Raw genomic sequence first — 19,228 nt, 5'->3', positions numbered from 1 at the left:
ATGAGATGAAATAATTTGTTTTCCTTCATCGTTTTGAAAAAACAGAGAATAACAAAATACATTAGAGGGAATTAATTAATTTCCTTCCTTATTAGTTAGTATAAGGTTTGTGATTTGAGATTATTTCCATAATTTGAATGCACGACGTCGCGTTACGACAAGCAGCTTCTGACACATCACATAACATTATACTTATCCGATTTGTTGTTGTTTTGTACTACGTTGAAATTTAGTTACTTACGTAAGGATTTCAGATTGAGATAAGACGTGGCAATACATCAGTGGCCAACTCTAACACTAAAACACTGTTCCTCTTACATTTTGTTTTTAAGAAAATCCTAACAAATACAGTTAAGACATTTTTTTTTATTTTTAGCTCAATTGATAAAAATATCAAACTTATCATTAAGTCGGACATTGTGATTAAAGTTCAAACCGTAAATATGTAAATTAAATATTGGCTCCATACCATACCAATTATTCACGTTAGCAGTGTGAGTTCCAAAGCCTGTAGTTATTATATTGTTTGTGACACATCAGCATCAATTCATGATCATCATCATCATTTTGATGATTGAGTGAGTCACACATTTTCAAATATTAAAACAAGACTAACTCTCACGGAACTAACACATTGACAAATCATATTCACAAGTCACAACACAAGGATTCATTTCTGGAACAAAAACAAACAACCTTGTAAGAATCACGTGTTCTTTTAGTAGTTGTTATAGTTCATGATCAGTTAATACCAAAACAAAAAAGTTTTAATCAGTTTGAGGTTTGAGAAGTAAGAGGAAGATGTTTGGGAACGGTGTTGTTGGGATATTATCAGAATCTGTGAATAAATGGGAAAGAAGAACACCTTTGACTCCATCACACTGTGCTAGATTACTTCATCATGGAACTGGTGTTTCCAAAATTATTGTTCAACCTTCTACTAAGAGAATTCATCATGATGCTCTCTATGAAGAAGTTGGTTGTGAAATTTCACAAGACTTGTCACCCTGTGGTCTCATCCTTGGCATCAAACAACCAGCGGTACAATTCTTTCCTCCTTTCTTCATACTAATTACTAGGTTGATATTAAGTTTTTGGTAAATTAAGGTATCTGCACGTGCAACTGCAGAGATTAATCACTCAATGTAACGGATGTATGTTTAAGTAGTTGACCTCTTTCAACGTATTGTTTTTGTTGTACGCACTGATCAGGATTGAACTCTAAACTAGATAGATATTTTGTTGTGTATATATATATATGATGATGATAATGGTGATGATGATGATGCAGTTAGAGATGATATTACCAAATAGAGCTTATGCCTTCTTTTCCCATACTCACAAAGCACAGAAAGAAAACATGCCTTTGCTGGATAAGGTGCGTGTGTATTTGTGTGTGTTTCAAACATGTTACTTGTTGTAGCTTCTTGTTGCCATTTCTAATTTGTCACTTCATTTTTCTAACCTTGTTGTAGATTCTAGCTGAGAGAGCTTCATTATATGATTATGAATTGATTGTTGGAGAAAATGGGAAAAGATTACTTGCATTTGGAAATTTTGCTGGTAGAGCTGGAATGATTGATTTCTTGCGTGGATTGGGACAACGTATGGCGATTCCTAATCTTACATTATTTATTTTCAAATTGTGTGACTTTAATGAGTTATCTAGTGATGATGAGTGATTTTCAAGCATGAGCTGTTATCTGTTTTATGTATGTAACAGGGTATCTAAGTCTTGGATATTCAACACCTTTTCTGTCACTTGGATCATCATACATGTATCCTTCCTTGGCTGCTGCTAAGGCTGCAGTCATTTCTGTTGGTGAAGAAATTGCAACTCAGGGATTGCCATTGGGGATTTGTCCTCTCGTTTTTGTCTTTACTGGCTCGGGAAATGGTATGCTATTACTAAAACAGTCCTTGTAGACGAAGCATTGACAAAAACATACCAGACATGACACTGATGCGTTGACACTGATAAAAATTTGAAAAGTAGAAATAATTGAATGTAACTACTACATGCATGGATTTTTTGCTGGTCAGTCACCGACATGTGTCAGACACCGGATATGCCTTCAATAGAATTGTCGGTGTTACATAGCACTTTGTTTTTTGAAAATCATATTCTAATTCTGCATGTTGCACATCCTTTATTAAGCAGAGATAATGACAAGTTTAAATTGAATTCATTCCCTGTATTCATGAACTAATGGTTTATCATATCTCCTATACTTTTGCTTTGTTAATGTTGAAAAGTGACTTTTACACTTGAAATTGACTCTTCCTTTCTTGTAGTTTGCTCTGGTGCTCAGGAGATATTTAAGCTTCTACCCCATACTTTTGTGGATCCATCTAAACTAAGTGAACTACATAAGATGGTAAATTTTCATAAATTTTCAGTATTATGTTAAAACTTATAAAAACCATTATTTGGTATGATTTAGAGAAATTGTACTACACTTGTGAAATTCCATGCCAAATTGCTTAAAGTTAAGTGATTCGAAATAGAAGGAGATATGTGTCCTGAACTTCGCCATATATTTACTTTGTTTAACAGGAAACTAATCAAGCAAGGCATGGATCAAAAAGAATTTTCCAAGTTTATGGTTGTGTTGTGATAGCTCAAGACATGGTTGAACCCAAAGATCCCATGAAAGTGTTTGACAAAGTGAGTTAGTTGACTCGACCTTGAGTTTTGGAATCTCCAATTGTTTATCTACTAATGTCTAATAATGCCTCTTGCTAAGTTGTATCTAATATGCTAACCTGATGTGGTTATTTCAGGTAGACTACTATGCACACCCTGAACATTACACTCCAATTTTCCATGAAAAAATAGCACCATACACATCCGTAATTGGTAGGTGATATCGGATCAAACTTTATTTCATTATTATTTGCCATGCTGCATTACTATTCTTGGCTAAAATTTTGTTTTGCGGTGATTCTTATATATCATGAATTACTAAATTGACATGAATAAATTTAGCTTTCTGGTAAAATTTGATTTTTCTTAACAACAAGCACTATGACTGACATTTGGTGATCTTAGTTAATTGCATGTATTGGGAGAAAAGGTTTCCTCCGTTGTTAAGCTATAAGCAGATTCAAGATTTGATGAGAAATGGATGTCCACTTGTTGGAATAGCAGATATAACTTGTGATATAGGTGGTTCACTTGAGTTTGTTGACCGAACTACGTCAATTGATTCACCCTTCTTCAGGTATACACCATATCCACTTGTTTGGAGAGGTTATTAATTTTAGTGTCATATATACGCGCTACTTCTACAATGGAATAAAACTTTAGAAAATGACCTGCTGCATGCAATGGATGATGGAGTTGACACTTCTGTCTTCTATCAATGATTGCGAGTACTTGTCTTTTCTTCATTTCCTTTGAAATAATTTTGAATTGCCTCCTTAGCACTATCCATTGCTTGCTCCATACTCCTACAGACATTTGCATGTGTAAGAAAGGGGACTTAACATGTGTGTGTTTCTTGCTACATACTCTACCTTAGTTTAGATTAAAGATAAAATTAAAAAATTCAAGAAGTGTCCATATATTAGGTTACAAAATGCACCAACATAAATGTAGGCTCTATATTTATGATATAGTCCACCCTTTCATAAAAATTGAGCCAATCATATAACAAAGTCAGTTTCACATAATTCTTCCTCCTACAAGACATGAAAAGCCCATTAATAACATTTCATCTATGTAAGACTGAATAGTCTCATTTTGGCGATGGTGTGCACAACATATAAACCTAATATATCAACTATGACAGTCTTTATATCAGGCTGACTTTGAGATTTCCTAGCAAACCAAATTAGATTTCTCTTTTGATCTATGAATCACTGACATAAGTACTGCCCCAATTAGTGATTAGTGAACTTTTGTTAGGATTGATTAGAGTAAATCCACTTAGGCTGATTATTCAAGTTGTATTCTCGTTTGGGTTTTCCTGGGTCAGGTCCTACGTCCCCCCTGTGTTTGTATCTTTCTCTTTTTATTTTTTATATTTCCATTTTGCTTAAAAAAAAAAAAAAACTGACATAAGTACGGATACCTGACAAGATGCTCACACATCGACACCAGTAATAATTTCAGAAAATTAGAATAATTGAATATAACCATATGTCGGTGTCACGCCGGTGTCCCATATATGATGTTGAATTAAATTTTTTGTTAGATATGATGCAATAACGGATTCCTACCACGAAGACATGGAGGGGAATGGAGTAATATGTTTAGCAGTTGACATTCTTCCAACAGAATTTGCAAAAGAGGTAAGTGTCTTGTACATCCATTGGATAAGAGAATGGCTATAACAGGTTTTGAAAATGATTGAACATTCAATTTTATTATGACTAGGCTTCGCAATATTTTGGAAACGTACTGTCCCAATTTGTCACAAATTTGGCTTCTGCTACAGACATTACAAACTTGCCTGCTCATTTAAGAAGAGCTTGCATAGTCAATGGAGGTGTCCTAACCTCCTTATATGATTATATACCACGCATGCGCAAATCTGACTCTGAGTATGTGTTCTCGTATACTTTTGATTATTTGTTCTATCTATCCTTAACTGTAATAAATTTGTATAAGAACCCTTTTCTTTCAATTTGTTGGTTTTGGTGCCTCTTTTTTATAGCGCTTATTTTCCCACTTACAATAGCCTCTTAAAATGGGCTTGCAGGGATGTATCAGAAAACTCAGCAAATTCTTTATCTAACAAGAGCAAATACAAGACATCGGTGCGTTCATAAGTTTCAGTATTATTATTATCCATTGGCGATCCTGCTGTTTTATAGTTAATCTTATGATCATGATTGCTGAACATGTCTGACAGGTTTCTCTGAGCGGTCACTTATTTGATCAATTTCTGATAAATGAGGCCCTAGATATTATTGAAGCTGCAGGAGGCTCCTTCCACTTGGTTAACTGTCATGTGGGTCAGAGTTTTGATTCTATATCATACTCGGAACTTGAAGTAAGCAGCCATTTATTTCAAACTTGAATGTTTACTTGTGGGCAATGAAATATTGATATTGACATTGTTAGAGTGTGATTTTTAATAGTCATGCATATAGATCTTGAGTTTTTTTGAACAAATAGGTTTTTTATTTTGGTTGCCATTTGAACAATATAATTCTTTCATGTTATATTATAATTAAAAATTAATTTTATATTGATGTACCCATACCGCTCCCATACCTGAAGGAATACATGATAATAGGAAATGCTAGATACCTCACTCATAATTTCTTATTGGCCATTCTGAATACACTGCAATTTTTGTATGTTATTCAATCACATTCGGTGTCTTCTTCTGTCTCTCCATGCCTCTCTAAGTGAGGTGCCAATTCAAGCATGGTTATTGTGGGCCAAGGCAAATTCAGAATGGGATGGACCATTTGGCTTGATACTCTTTGGTTTCTAGTCTTTTTTTTTTTTTTTAATGGAAAATATGCTTATGATTTTTGTATCGACTTATTGAACTTATTATAATAATTAATATTATAACAACAAGCTATGTTTTCAACAGGTTGGTGCAGATGATAAGGCTGTTCTGGATCAAATCATTGATTCTTTAACCTCTCTTGCTAATCCAACTGAAAATAATAGATTTTCAAAACAAAATTCAAGTAAAATTTCACTTACGCTTGGTAAAGTTCATGAAAACGGCATGGAGAAGGAATCTGATCCAAAAAAGAAGGCTGCAGTTTTGATTCTTGGGGCTGGTAGAGTCTGTCAGCCAGCTGCTCAAATGCTATCATCATTTGGATCCAGCCAATGGTATAAAACATTGTTGGAAGATGATTTTGAAGATCAAATAGATGTTGATATCATTTTGGGATCTTTGTACCTGAAGGATGCAGAGCAGGTATTTTGACCAAAATATTTGCTTGTACATTAGTTCTTCTTCTATGTTAGCAGAACTAGTATTTTCCTAAGGATCCTAGATTTGATATTAGATCAGTGCAGATTGTTGAAGGCATTCCAAATGTAACTGGAATTCAGCTTGATGTGATGGATAGTGCCAGTCTTTTTAAGAGCATTTCACAGGTACAATCGTCTTTTCAAAATATTTTCTGGTGATATCTTGATTGTTTCTTCGGAAAGAATATTGCAATAACCTTATTGAACCCTTATCATGTGTTAATGCTGATTGTAATCCCCATCTTCCAGCATAGTTTTTTTTTTTTTTTTTAGTTCTTACAATGTTGCTTACAGCCATATCTTAACATTTGTTTTTGTTCTCGTATTTTGCAGGTGGACGTTGTTATAAGTTTGCTGCCCCCTAGTTGTCACATTATCGTAGCAAATGCTTGCATTGAGGTGCTCTGCAGTACTTTATGTTATTATTTAAAATTGAACTAAAATGATATCTCTTTAGGCAAAAATATAAACAACTATAGTAACATAGACTTTTCAACATAGTGTGTCTAGAATAGATTGAAGACTATGGTAATGGTAAAATTCACAAAAGAATGAATTCAACCTATCTCTTTTAAGATTTGAAGTAGACTTAAGATGTAAATCAAGTTAAAGATTCCCACTTCTTTAGTTCTCTGATTTTAATGTAAGAAATATTTTTGGTGAAATCTCTAGGGGTAGAACAAGTATATAAATATTATTTTTTTGTTCTAGCTTAGTAAATGACTGTTTATAATTAATTGATGCAGTTGAAAAAACATCTTGTCACTGCTAGCTATGTTGATAGCTCCATGTCCATGCTAGATGATAAGGCTAAAGATGCTGGTATAACAATTCTTGGTGAGATGGGCTTGGACCCAGGAATAGGTATGACCTAGTATGACCTATTCTGATATTCAATTATCATTTTCCAGGAGCATAAAATAGTCTATAATAGTGCATTTGGATGTATAAACATATTACAAATTCAGTTTTTGAATTATTGTTCTCACTTCTCAGAGATATTTTCTTTAAATGTGATCTTGGCATTGCAACAGTCTTGCATGTGCTTATATTCTAGCGGTGTATGTGTGTGTGTGTAACTAGCTTACAATGTTTTTAATCATTAGAAAATATTTGTGTAATGGACTTCATGTTATATACATATCATGTCATCATTTATACTAATTTCGTCAAAAATACCTGTCTTCTTATTTTCATCCCGACACATTGGCTGAAAACTTCTGAAAATTATAATCTGCGAAAGCTTGACGCATTTCCAACCAACAGGTCTTCTAATAACCTTTTAATTGATTGATGATCCAGATCACATGATGGCAATGAAGATGATCGACGAGGCACATATGCAGAAGGGTAAAATAAAGTCTTTCACTTCCTACTGTGGTGGACTTCCATCTCCTGAAGATGCCAACAATCCATTAGCATATAAATTCAGGTACTTGGAATGTCTGTATCTATGCAAACAGTTCTCTGATGGTTCTAAAGTTCACTAACTTTTGGTAGCTGAATAGCCGGTACTTGTTACATTTATGGCATCATGAAGCTGCGAAAATTTCCCTTGAAAAAGCATCACTTGTGGTTTAATGTGATGACTATCTATAGCTTCATATATCATGATTGAATCTTATGCTAGATGAGAATTCTCTACACGATAGCATACCTGTTACTGTTTCATCTTGTTGGCATTGCTATAATGGCTCATTTGGTTGCCAATTATTTCAGCTGGAATCCTGTAGGTGCCATCCGAGCTGGACGCAATCCTGCCACCTACAAATATCACGGCGAAACTTTACATATTGATGGTAAGCTTTTAATAAATTTAGAATATAATTCCATGAAAGCAAAGCAGTAAGCATGATACATTCTCTATTCCTTCTTTTAAGGGTCTTAACATAATTCTGTAATATGTATGCATGCATTTACCGTCAATAACATGCACGGAATTTTCTTTAGTTTGACTATTGGAGAAGTCTTGCATATACTATTTTTCCATATTGAATGAGTCTCATTCCATGTGTAACATTTTCTTGAAGTGTTCACAAGCTCACTGAATAACCTTTATTTATTGGACAGGAAACGATCTTTATGATTCAGCTAAAAGACTAAGGATACCTGACTTTCCTGCTTTTGCTTTGGAATGTCTTCCAAACCGCAACTCTTTAATTTATGGAGATTTATATGGAATAGGATCTGAAGCATCAACTGTCTTTCGTGGAACCCTCCGTTATGAAGGCATGATTTATATCTCAAATACTTATAACCTTCTCTAAAACTTGTTTAATCTACATCAGTCTATATTTGGTGAAACAGTAACATTCATAGAATCATTTTTAAATTAACAAATCCAGGTTTTGTGTGTTTGAGTATAGAAATTTTATCTTTATGGAGCTTATTTTTAGCTACTCCATGTATAGGGTTTAGTGAGATCATGGCGACACTTTCTAGGATTGGCTTATTCAACAATGAAGCTCATCCGACTCTAAAGAATGAGGAGAGACCAACCTTCAGAAAATTCATGTTTGACCTTCTGAAAATTGTTCGCGAAGATCCAGATGGAGCATTGATAGGAGAGGAGGATATATCGGAAAGGATATTAACACTAGGACATTGTAAAGAACAAAGATCTGCAATGATGACAGCAAAAACAATCATGTAGGCCATTCAACACTCTCTTAGTATGGTTATTGGAAAATCACTGTTTTAACCGGACTGTATTCTCTCATGTAGATTTTTGGGACTTCTTGAGCAAACAGAAATCCCTGCTTCATGCCATAGTGCTTTTGATGTTGCCTGTTTCCGCATGGAGGAGAGACTATCCTACTCCAACACAGAAAAGGTATATTACTATGAATTCTTATAGAATTATAAGTTCTTCACGGATGTGAGCTCCTTAGGAACTAAATATTGCAAAACAAAGTTATGACTGCTTACAATAACTTTTTCAACATTGACTAAAAACAAAATTGTTGCTTAATTCGCATATCATCTTTGATACTGATAAAAAAAAAAGTTGTTGAATTCGTGTATCACCTTAAATACCGATGAAACAACTTATTTGCAGGAATGTGAAGAGGTTACTTATTAAAGCATACATTTAATATCTGATGCATTGACTTATATCTGATTTGTAAGCAGGATATGGTACTTTTGCACCATGAAGTGGAGATAGAATACCCAGACAGCAAAATTACAGAGAAGCATAGAGCTACTTTGCTTGAATTCGGGAAAACTATTGATGGAAAAACTACTACTGCCATGGCCCTTACTGTTGGTATTCCAGCTGCTGTGGGAGCTCTGGTATTTTTCCTTCATTTCTGTCTATTGTATATATTGTATTCCAAGTAAAAACTGTTTGTGAATTTGTGGCATCTTTTTTTTTTTTGTAGCTCTTACTGACAAACAAAATTCAGACAAGAGGTGTCTTAAGGCCTATCCAACCTGAAGTATACACTCCAGGTGACTGCATGTTATATTTATTTTGTTGTCCATTTGTTAGAATATACTTTTTTCTGGCATGCACATTTGTTAAAAGGACAAATTTAACCAGCAAAAAATGACTAGCATACTTGGCCAACCACAGAATTACAAATCATTACTAGATTTTTTTTTAGAACTTTAGGTTATGTAACTTCTTTAAACCAAGATTTTTAGGAGGGAGAAATAAAATATTTTTGGTGGTCTAAAACTACTACAGTTTCCATTGTTTTCTGCGTGTTATTCTCTTTTAGGAATAAGTCTTGCATCAGATAGAATGAAAAACAAATTGAAACAATAGTTCAAATCCTTCGATACTGAGTGAAAGATGCCCCTTTTTTTTCATTTATGACGACTGTTTCTTTATAATTATAGTAATTGGAATAATTTTATTACTACCAAAAAATTGATTTCTACTTTTTCAAAAAGTAATCCGAGAATAGTCTTGAGTTGTTAACAAACTTAGATGAGAAAACAATGTAGTACTGTTATCAGTAAATTACATATTGTAGCAACTGCTTTGGCAAATGCTTATTTGTGGGTTGTGGTCTTTGCAGCGCTGGATATTATACAAGCTTATGGCATCAATTTGATAGAGAAGAATGAGTAATTTTTATGTTTGAAGCTGGTACTCGAAGTATAGATGATGATGCACTGTATAATGTAAATAATTTCGACAATAATAATCATTGTATATTTATTCAATAAGAACTATCGTTCTACATCAGCAATGGAATGCAATAAGAGAAGTGTTTATCAGCAATGCTTTTCATTTGACTCTTCCAAATCCAAACCTCTTTTGAGTCCTAGGATCTTTTTCATTTGTCAAAAAGCAAGTGTACCAAAACACATAAACCACATCAAAAAGTATATCAGAGAAGAGAACATACATTTTGTGGTCAATGTAAGTCATGATATGGTGCAGTGCAACCATATAATTCAGAATCTCAGATACCACTCCTACATTCATGGAGATCGTAAAAAATCTTAGCCTAGTTATATCACTAGAATTTCCACCATAGTGAACAACTTGTTCCAGTGTTGCTCAAAATGGGAAAAAGAATCTGATTGTGTCAGTCATATTCCTCTAGGTAGTTATCTTCTTGCAGCAACTTCAAATTATTGCACTTCAAGAATATACGTTAGACAATTCATAAAGTCCAGCATTTGATGTAAGAAGGGTGGCTTCAAGATTTAGACTGTGAAGCTATCAGGATTCAGGGACATCGATTGTTGTTCCAGTTCTTAACTTTGGTGATCACACATCAGAGAATAATATACGTGGATAATCTTAAAACTCAACTACAGTTTGAACAGTAGGGTGAAAATCAAGAAAAAAATAACTGATTCAAGGTGAGACATCGCACTCAAAACAGAGGATTATCAAAGATTCATGCACACTTGGAGTTGACAATTCACAATTATTTAATAAAATGAAGAGACTAGGTTGTCACATGAGCACATTTTCAAGTGGTATATCCACAAACTAATTTTTACTGGTAAATTTATTAATGTGGCTAATTTTCGTTGTTTGTTGAGTAAATTACACAAAATTCTTCAAAGATTACTTAAAAATACCTTAAATAAAAGAGACAAAAAAGGAGAGATGAGGATAAATTAGTTTCATCACAAACAATGTATGTTGCATGCGGAAACTTCAAAGATACTAGCAAATATAAGGAGGAAGCTGAAAGACGAAACCCGAACAATTTCTCTTAAAACACAAAATAATATACAAAGGCTATACCTCCCTCCCCAAAGAAAAGTTCCCAAGTATACATCTAGATAAATTACCAAATTTTATATATCTCAGATATTTTCTTCCTAATATTTTGTGTAGTTCAGTAACACACTTTAGAAAACATGATATTTTTTAAGTGTAGACGGGTAAGAAGTGCACAAATTAAGTATAATAGTACTTTTATATTTATATATTTGGTTTGGGTTTGTCCAAACCAAACACAACTTATTTATTCATGTTTGTGTATGTGACCATGAGTGCAGGGCTGAAGTGGCTTGCCGCAAAGGTGTCGATTGTATACAAACGATGCCAGCGGAAGATGGCTTAAGGAAGAAGCAACCGGAATTTTCCCAAAGAGATGGTTGTGACTAAAGTCCACATGGCCAATGTACAAAGCTAATGCCATAGACTTAGGAATTAAACCGTTCAAATTGTTCCGCGACAAATCAAGGTTAATGAAATATGAAGTTTCGCTAAACACGTCCGGTATAGGTCCCCTTAAAGCGTTTCTACTTAAATCCAAATGACTCATTCTAGAAGCCAACAAAGTCCTTGGGATCCTCCCTGTCAATTTGTTATACTTCAGGTTCAACGAGTCCAGGACCGACATTTGTCCTAGCGAAAAAGGAATTGGACCTGATAATCGGTTCAAGGACAAGTCCAAGTCTGCTAGCCCATAAATATTTGAAATGGACCGTGGAATTCGACCGTTAATCCGGTTGCGACTTAGAAATGCTCGGTTCAGCTTTTTGAGTTGGCCGATGTTCCCAGGAATGGAGCCTCCAATGGCATTGTTACGGAGATCAAGTTGCATTAAGTTGAAGAGGTTTACAAGCGTTGTTGGAATCCTTCCTGAGATATGATTGTCTGCAAGGTTGAGCACCATAAGCTGAGTAAGACGCCCTATATCATATGGAATCTTTCCAGAAATAAGATTTCCGGAGAGATCTATGATTTGGAGAAAATTGAGAGTTGTGATGCATCCAGGGATATTTCCTGAAATGCCATTCCAGTCGGAGACGGTAATGCTAGAGAGCCGTGTTAGGTTGCAAATTGATGGGGAGATGTGTCCAGTCATGTATCCATTTTTCGTGGTTTTGGTATGTTTGTAGCGGCGATGGTTGTCACCAACAGTGAGGCCACGGAGTGTGATTTCTGCAACGCGATGTGTGGTAGGGTCGCAACTGATTCCGTACCAACCGTAGCAACAGTTGGTACCTCTCCATGAATGGAAGATTCCAAAGTTAGGTTCGTTGAGAGCTGCTTTGAAAGACATGAGTGATGCCCATTCAGAAGTAGGGCATGACTCAATAAGAGCTTCTAAGGTAACTAATACTAGTAATGAAATTGTCAAAACTGCTCTAGCACCACACATTTTTTTCTTAATTTGGTTTAGTTTCTTGCATGTAGATTTGAATGAGTGTGCAACTATGCAAAATGCCACTTACTATTTATATACGGGAACTAGCAATAGGTTAGTAGTGTGTGTGTGTGTGTTTCAGTGTTTGTGAAGTGATGTATATGCATGTGATATAAGTATTAATGTTAGTATGGTTTTCTTGAAAAGCTATCAGTGCATGGCTCTGTTAACAAGAAAGGAATTTTGTAAATGTCGAATTTTTTTTTATAAAGGGATGACATGTGGTGAAGGCAAGCTATCAGGTAGGTAAATCGTGATTCGTGTTTAGCATTTGCATATGGTGGTGATTGAATGTTAGATACCGTTAATTAGAATCACTCTTGCGTCTTAAAATGATTGTTTTTCAAAGAAATATAACTTAAAAAAATCTAGCTAAACTCATTACATTTAAAATCATCCTTAAAAAATTACATTTAAAATAAGAATAAATTTATTATTTTTATTTTCTTCTTAATTCATGTGTAGCAATATGAGATTAATTTGTATACGGTGTAAAACTTTTTTATACATATATTCAGTCAAAGTGCATTGTAGTGCGATTTTCTTAACGTAATTTTTAAAATATATATCTACGTTACATGATTTAATCGAATGCACCCGTAAAAATATTTTACATGTGTGTATACAAATTAAATACGAAGTAAATAAGAGAGTTTAGAGTGAAATTGAGAGGAGAAAGACAATAAAAGAAAGTAAGTTTGTTGCTTATTAGGCTAAAAAGAAATGTGCGTATTGCACTTTGACACTTTAGTTTCTGTGTAGCATCTGATTCAGTACTATTGTAGGAAATTAAAGTAGTTATCTTTTTAAAGTGATAGTAAAACAACATCTGGTTAATAATCACATCGGAGTTAAAGTGGTAAAGCTCAAAGTTTCTCATGTAGTTGCTTGCTTCTTTCTCACCTCGATTTGAAAAGTAAAACAATAATTTAAATTTACTAAATTTGAATGACGAAACTAATTCATTATAACAGAGAAACAAAAATATTTTATATTTGAAAAGTAATCATCGAGCTTGACAGACATGCAAGTGTACCAAAACACAAACAGCATCAAAAATGTATATCAGAGAAGAGAACATAGATTTTGTGGTCAATGTAAGTCATGATATCATTCAGAATCTCAGATACCACTCCTACATTCATGTTGATCATAAAAAAATCTTAGCCTAGTTATAGTAATAAAATCACTAGAATTTCCACCATAGTGAACAGCTTGTTCCAATCTTCAATAGTGTTGCTCAAAATGGGAAAAAGAATCTGATTGTGTCATATTCCTCTAGGTAGTTATCTTCTTGCAGCAACTTCAAATTATCGCACTTCAAGAATATACTTTAGACATTTCAAAAACATGAATTAGTCCAGCATTTGATGTAGAGAAGGGTGACTTCAATCAAGATTTAGACTGTGAAGCTATCAATGACATCAATTGTTGTTCCACTTCTGTCCAGTTCTTAACTTTGGTCACCAAAGGGTGCTCATCAACCAACTCATTCTTGGACCAAGGATATGAGTTTTCATAATCAAAAAGTAGGACTTTGATTCCAACTTCAGCACACTCTATTGCATACCGCGGATTATCATCAATAAGAACCTTGGCATTTAAAGTCCTGTTAATGAGAAACAGCAAGTTTGCATCTTTAAATGATAAAAAATAGTACTTGAACGGATTAAGAGTTCTAGGAAGAAAAACAGTAGGAAAAGGAAGTGATGTGAATCTAAACAGTAGGGAAGGAGGTATGAACACTTGAACATTTCCAAAGAAAATCAAGTCATATCATAGAGAAAAACAGATGAAGAGGATCAAGGCGCACCTACAAATCTCTGATTTTGGTCTTGATATCCCATCAAGTGCAAAATGGTTACCAAAGTGAATCTCATGGAAAAGTCCTGGGAAATTCTTCTCTATCCATTCAATAGTGTGATCCTTAATTACATTCTGCCGAGACCTGAACATATAATAAATGTGATTCGGTTAGTTGATCCCGACAAGATTCCTCTTAAGGTTAATGAAAGTCCAATACCAAAATCATACGTTACAATGGATAGGTTAAAAAATCTTGATAACTTTTGAATCGCCGTCTGAGCACCTGGGAGAGGGTGAATCCCTGACTTGAAATACGGTGTCTTAAAAAACTCATGAACACGAATATCAGCTGCAAAAAAGATATTAATTTCCAACCAGTCCATTAGTCATCCGAAAGAATAAAATTAGTGAAAAATTCCTACACAAAAATCTTGATAAAATTATTGTACTATTTGACCCTTTTGAACAAGAATTAGGAAAAATTCATTAGAGAATTGGGCTTGCCTCAATCGTGAAAACAAAACTTTCAAATTCGACCCTTTGAACATAGATTTATAGGGAATATGATCTCAATAAAGATCATCCAGATTTCAAAGAGAGAGACTTCAATCAATGAACTTGTACAAATCAAACAAGGAAAATTCTAATATCCAACAATTTTCTGTACACAATGGAATAGCAAAATTGTTCTAAAGAGGAATGACAATTACCTTCATCACGTGAACAGTTCCATATCTGTAACAGAAATTAAGGGTGCATCAGGTTCCAAATTCAAGCATATGCACAAATTTACAACAAAAGCAATGGACTACAACTAGTGCAAAAGCCAGATACACCTAAAGCCAACAAGGAACTGAATTATGATTTAAACAGAATCCCATTCATAGAAAAAGTAGTTCTCTTCAGCAAGAGGAAAGATTTAGACAGAATTTGGGTCCGCGATCGATGTTCAACAGATATGGACTAAAAAATTCACGTGTCAGGAATTTTTATGAAGCACCATTGACCAACAAAACAACAACAAACAAGCCTTATCCCACTAAGTGGGGTCGGCTACATGGATCAAATTACGCCATAGTGTTCTGTCATAAACCAAATTTGGATCCAACTCATTGACCTCTAAATCCTTTCTAATGGTTTCTCTAATAGTTTTCCTAGGTCTTCCTCTACCTCTATCACGAAAGAAAATTAAATCAGCACAAATAAGCCTAATTTGAATAGAGGGCAAAGCTTTCTAATGCTACAGTCTATATTAATACATAAGACTGGAGAATAGGGGGAAAATATGAGTCTATGAAAGAACATTAAAGTTCCTGTTCCGATGACATTTGTTTAATATTGGCAAAACTTAATCACTTATCATGAAAACACGAAATTGCAAAAGCAGCCAACAAAAGATACCTTAAAGAACTCGTACACATGATATTCAGAAACTGAATAATTTGATGAATATTGATCTGCAATGTACTTGTTGAGAGCCGACACGAAATTTCCTAATACTGCTTAAAAAATTGAAAAAATACTCATCACACATCAGAGAATATATGTGGATGATCTTAAAACTCAACTACAGTTTGAACAGTAGAGTGAAAATCAAGAAAAAATAACTGATTCAAGGTGAGACATCGCACTGAAAACAGGATTATCAAAGATTCATGCACACCTGGAGTTGACAATTCACAATTATTTAATAAAATGAAGAGAAAAGTTTATTCACACTTGTAAAGAATAACATAAAAGTCAAACAACTCAAAAACATAATAGAATTGACAATTTCCAGCATGATCTGAGCCAGGCAAGAATATTGCAGCCAGCTATCATCAAACAGAGGGGAAAAAAAACGAGTCCATGTATCAGTCACTCAAAACAATCTTCTTTCCTTTATTCTATTTTAAAAACATCCAGTCACTAGACATCCTTTCAAAAAAGATAATCCAGTCACTACACATTACCAAGAATTTCTGGTATCTTCAGAACTTCACATTTAACAAAAGGAATTGCAAAATCGACTCTTATCCTAGTTGCATGCTGAAAAGAATGCTCCACCTCACACATTGACCAGCTAAGATTTCGGCAAATATACATGAACATATGCATGAAGATTTGGACTATGAAGTTTCTTACAACTAGAGAAGAGACTTTGAGAAATTCTTAGTTTTTATACTAAAAAATGAAACAAATTAATATAAATACAAAAAACAAAAAGAAGAAAATATCCTTGCATATTAAAAAACACACACAAAGAACATGACATATCTAGTGAGAATCTAATTTTGACCTCCATTAATATAAAGATTGATTCCTCCTATCAGAGAGCAACAATATTAGATTAATCACGTCCATGCGAGCACCATGATAAGCTATTATAAAATATATTGAAACAAGAAAATACAGTCAAGATTCCACACAAGGTCTTCATTATTCATACAGAGAAAAATCAAATCAAAAAGTATTCAATTGCATGCATACATACATACATACCCTCATCCACATCAACAGCAACAACAAGCTTCTCAGACAAACGTTGATCCCGAAAACGAGGCGTAGCAGAACTTCCATTTAACCCACCAATATCATTATCAACCTTAACAGAATTCCCTTGCTCCAAATCAGATGCAAAACCGCGAGGCCTTGCATTAGCTCTTACAAAAAACCTACTGCTATTACTAGCACTAGTATAAAAGCCACAAGTTTTTCTACCAAACTCAAATCTTCTATTAACCCCAAAATCAAAAACATTAGCATAAACCTTGCTCAAATGAGAACAAGGATCAACATAATAACCTATTGAATAAGCCATAGGGTTGTTATTATGCAAAGTTTTGTGATACAAGAACCGTGCTAGATTTTCACTATTCTTTAATCTAAACATAATAACATATAATATTCTAGCATCACAATTAAAAATTAAATATTGAAGAGATAATTTTGAAATGAAAAAAGGCAATAATAGATTCTTATTCAAAATTGAAAGAGAATCAATTCCAGAAATAATTGGTTTGGATTGAATTGAAGACTGCAAATCATCAAAGAGCGGTTTTTAGGGGTCAAATCTGATTTTGAGAAAAAGGGGGTCTTCCAATAACACAACCGAACCGACTCAAACCATAGAAATGAAAAATGTATGTGATTGGGCAAAATGGAATCTTGCAATAATGGGTTGGATCCAAAGAATGAAAAAAGACGAGAAAGTTGAGAAATTTTGGGTGATGTTGAGAAGAATTTGTATGTAGAATTTAGAATGGAGAAAATGAATCAAATTGAAGTGAATTTGTCGGTTTCTGACAACACTGTTAAATAGTTAATCAGATTTTGATTTTTTGAATTTGTTTATGAAATAGAATCACCATTCATTCAGCATATGATAAAGATGCATCGATATTCGCGCATTACAAATTACTACTCCCTCCGTTTCAAAATGAGTGTCGCTTTAGCCAAAAAAATTTGTTTCAAAATGAGTGTCGCTTTACATTTCCAATACAACTTTAATTTTTTTCTTCCAACTTTACCCTAAAATGAATCAAATTGAAGTGAATTTGTCGGTTTCTGACAACACTGTTAAATAGTTAATCAGATTTTGATTTTTTGAATTTGTTTATGAAATAGAATCACCATTCATTCAGCATATGATAAAGATGCATCGATATTCGCGCATTACAAATTACTAGTAGATTAGATTAGCTTAATCTTTTGTTGATATTTTTGATGAAGACGAAAGGAGGAAAGTGGCAAATATTTTTGTCAGTTAATGCGGAAATTAGGGCATTATTTTCTGTTATTTAATTACTTTTGGATTAACAATTATTATTTCTATTTTATAATGGATTTAATGTCACCCATACAACACATCTAAGCCACACAACACAGACCTTTGTGTGGCCCAGATTTAATGTCACCGTGACATTATGTCACTGAAGTATTATCCCAAAATGTTGAGATTGGTATTTTCTGGTATGGATTAAAATATTATGAATTATATTCTCGTGAGTTTAACTCAGTTGTTATAAACAATGCATGATATAATGTAAGGTTTGAGGTTCGAACCCCGACCACCACAAAAAAAAAAAAAAAATTATGAATTATGCTAACAGCCCTAAGAACACTAGTTAAGGAAACAAAAAATGGTAAGTTTACATTGAAGTCAACAATTTTTTAACTTTTAAAAAGTCACATTTATCAATTTTCATCATTTCTCAAAACAATATTTTTAAATTTGTCCTCTTAACAAATGTCTTAAGGGCAAACTTTAGCATTTCCTAAATATTATATAAGTCCACAAATTCTAACCTTAATGTCGAAATTGGCAGATTTGATGTTAATCCGACCTCTTCAACATTGAGTTATAATCGGTTTTTCTTCTCGTTCGTCTATAAAAAAATTATATATAGAAAAAGTTTAGCAATATATATATATATATATATATATATATATATATATATATATATATAAAGTCTTTATCAAAAGTAATTTATTTAATATGTTAATAATTTTTATCAATTTATACTTGTTGGTTAATTGTTGAAAGTGAAAACTTAGGGTTTTAATTAGGTGTCGGTGGCTTTTAACGTCATTTTGTTCTATCTCTTTTTTAACTATGGAAAATGCTAATTTGTACCTTTGTATCCTTAAAGTACAAGTTAAGGTTCTAAAGATTCGTAAATTGTGCTAATTTATTTCTCACAAGATTGAAATGTAATGTTTTGCTTTTTATAAAAATTTTAACATGTGTTCTAAGAATACAAGTTAGCATGACTTTTTAACTATTCATTTTCTATCATCTAAATAATTTCATTTATCATCCATTCATTATTCTCTCATTTAAAATGGACTAAAGGGAACA

At 33.5% G+C, this 19,228-nt stretch overlaps 3 protein-coding genes across 3 annotated transcripts; 1 reads left to right on the top strand and 2 right to left on the bottom strand.

The window, feature by feature from the left end:
• Positions 1-631: 631 nt before the first annotated feature.
• LOC146902863 (lysine-ketoglutarate reductase/saccharopine dehydrogenase bifunctional enzyme) lies at positions 632-10,184 on the top strand. The gene is made up of 24 exons (XM_085734668.1): positions 632-1,041; positions 1,292-1,378; positions 1,476-1,605; positions 1,724-1,897; positions 2,296-2,378; positions 2,558-2,668; positions 2,785-2,860; positions 3,053-3,224; positions 4,200-4,296; positions 4,382-4,548; positions 4,707-4,764; positions 4,860-5,000; positions 5,556-5,894; positions 5,996-6,076; positions 6,284-6,349; positions 6,697-6,814; positions 7,253-7,382; positions 7,670-7,749; positions 8,021-8,179; positions 8,362-8,599; positions 8,675-8,783; positions 9,083-9,244; positions 9,334-9,403; positions 9,979-10,184. The coding sequence occupies exons 1-24, from the start codon at positions 802-804 to the stop codon at positions 10,029-10,031; spliced, it is 3,141 nt and encodes a 1,046-aa protein (XP_085590794.1). The 5' UTR covers positions 632-801; the 3' UTR covers positions 10,032-10,184.
• Positions 10,185-11,028: 844 nt separating this feature from the next.
• Positions 11,029-12,722, bottom strand: LOC146902862 (uncharacterized). The gene has a single exon (XM_085734670.1). The coding sequence runs from the start codon at positions 12,535-12,537 to the stop codon at positions 11,392-11,394; it is 1,146 nt and encodes a 381-aa protein (XP_085590796.1). The 5' UTR covers positions 12,538-12,722; the 3' UTR covers positions 11,029-11,391.
• Positions 12,723-13,547: 825 nt separating this feature from the next.
• LOC146902861 (uncharacterized) lies at positions 13,548-17,655 on the bottom strand. The gene is made up of 6 exons (XM_085734671.1): positions 16,870-17,655; positions 15,790-15,887; positions 15,099-15,123; positions 14,617-14,737; positions 14,396-14,530; positions 13,548-14,191 (listed from the first exon to the last, which is right to left on the bottom strand). The coding sequence occupies exons 1-6, from the start codon at positions 17,258-17,260 to the stop codon at positions 13,975-13,977; spliced, it is 987 nt and encodes a 328-aa protein (XP_085590797.1). The 5' UTR covers positions 17,261-17,655; the 3' UTR covers positions 13,548-13,974.
• Between the last annotated feature and the right edge of the window lie 1,573 nt (positions 17,656-19,228).

The sequence above is a fragment of the Medicago sativa genome, chromosome 8 (assembly GCF_051527215.1).
Source record: "Medicago sativa cultivar Bolivia chromosome 8, Bolivia_mono, whole genome shotgun sequence".
NCBI classification, from domain to species: Eukaryota; Viridiplantae; Streptophyta; class Magnoliopsida; order Fabales; family Fabaceae; genus Medicago; species Medicago sativa.
This window is presented reverse-complemented; position numbering and strand designations above follow the sequence as displayed.

Bases quoted from the DNA above. Each gene is read 5' to 3' on its own strand.
- LOC146902863 (XM_085734668.1), top strand. From the start codon at position 802: ATGTTTGGGAACGGTGTTGTTGGGATATTATCAGAATCTGTGAATAAA. The intron at 2,379-2,557 runs GTAAATTTTCAT...TTTGTTTAACAG, and splicing joins TAAGTGAACTACATAAGATG to GAAACTAATCAAGCAAGGCA. The intron at 2,861-3,052 runs GTAGGTGATATC...TGGTGATCTTAG, and splicing joins ACCATACACATCCGTAATTG to TTAATTGCATGTATTGGGAG.
- LOC146902862 (XM_085734670.1), bottom strand. From the start codon at position 12,537: ATGTGTGGTGCTAGAGCAGTTTTGACAATTTCATTACTAGTATTAGTT.
- LOC146902861 (XM_085734671.1), bottom strand. From the start codon at position 17,260: ATGTTTAGATTAAAGAATAGTGAAAATCTAGCACGGTTCTTGTATCAC. The intron at 15,888-16,869 runs GTATGTATGTAT...TTTTTTAAGCAG, and splicing joins TGCTGTTGATGTGGATGAGG to TATTAGGAAATTTCGTGTCG. The intron at 14,192-14,395 runs GTGCGCCTTGAT...TCTCATTAACAG, and splicing joins CCAAAATCAGAGATTTGTAG to GACTTTAAATGCCAAGGTTC.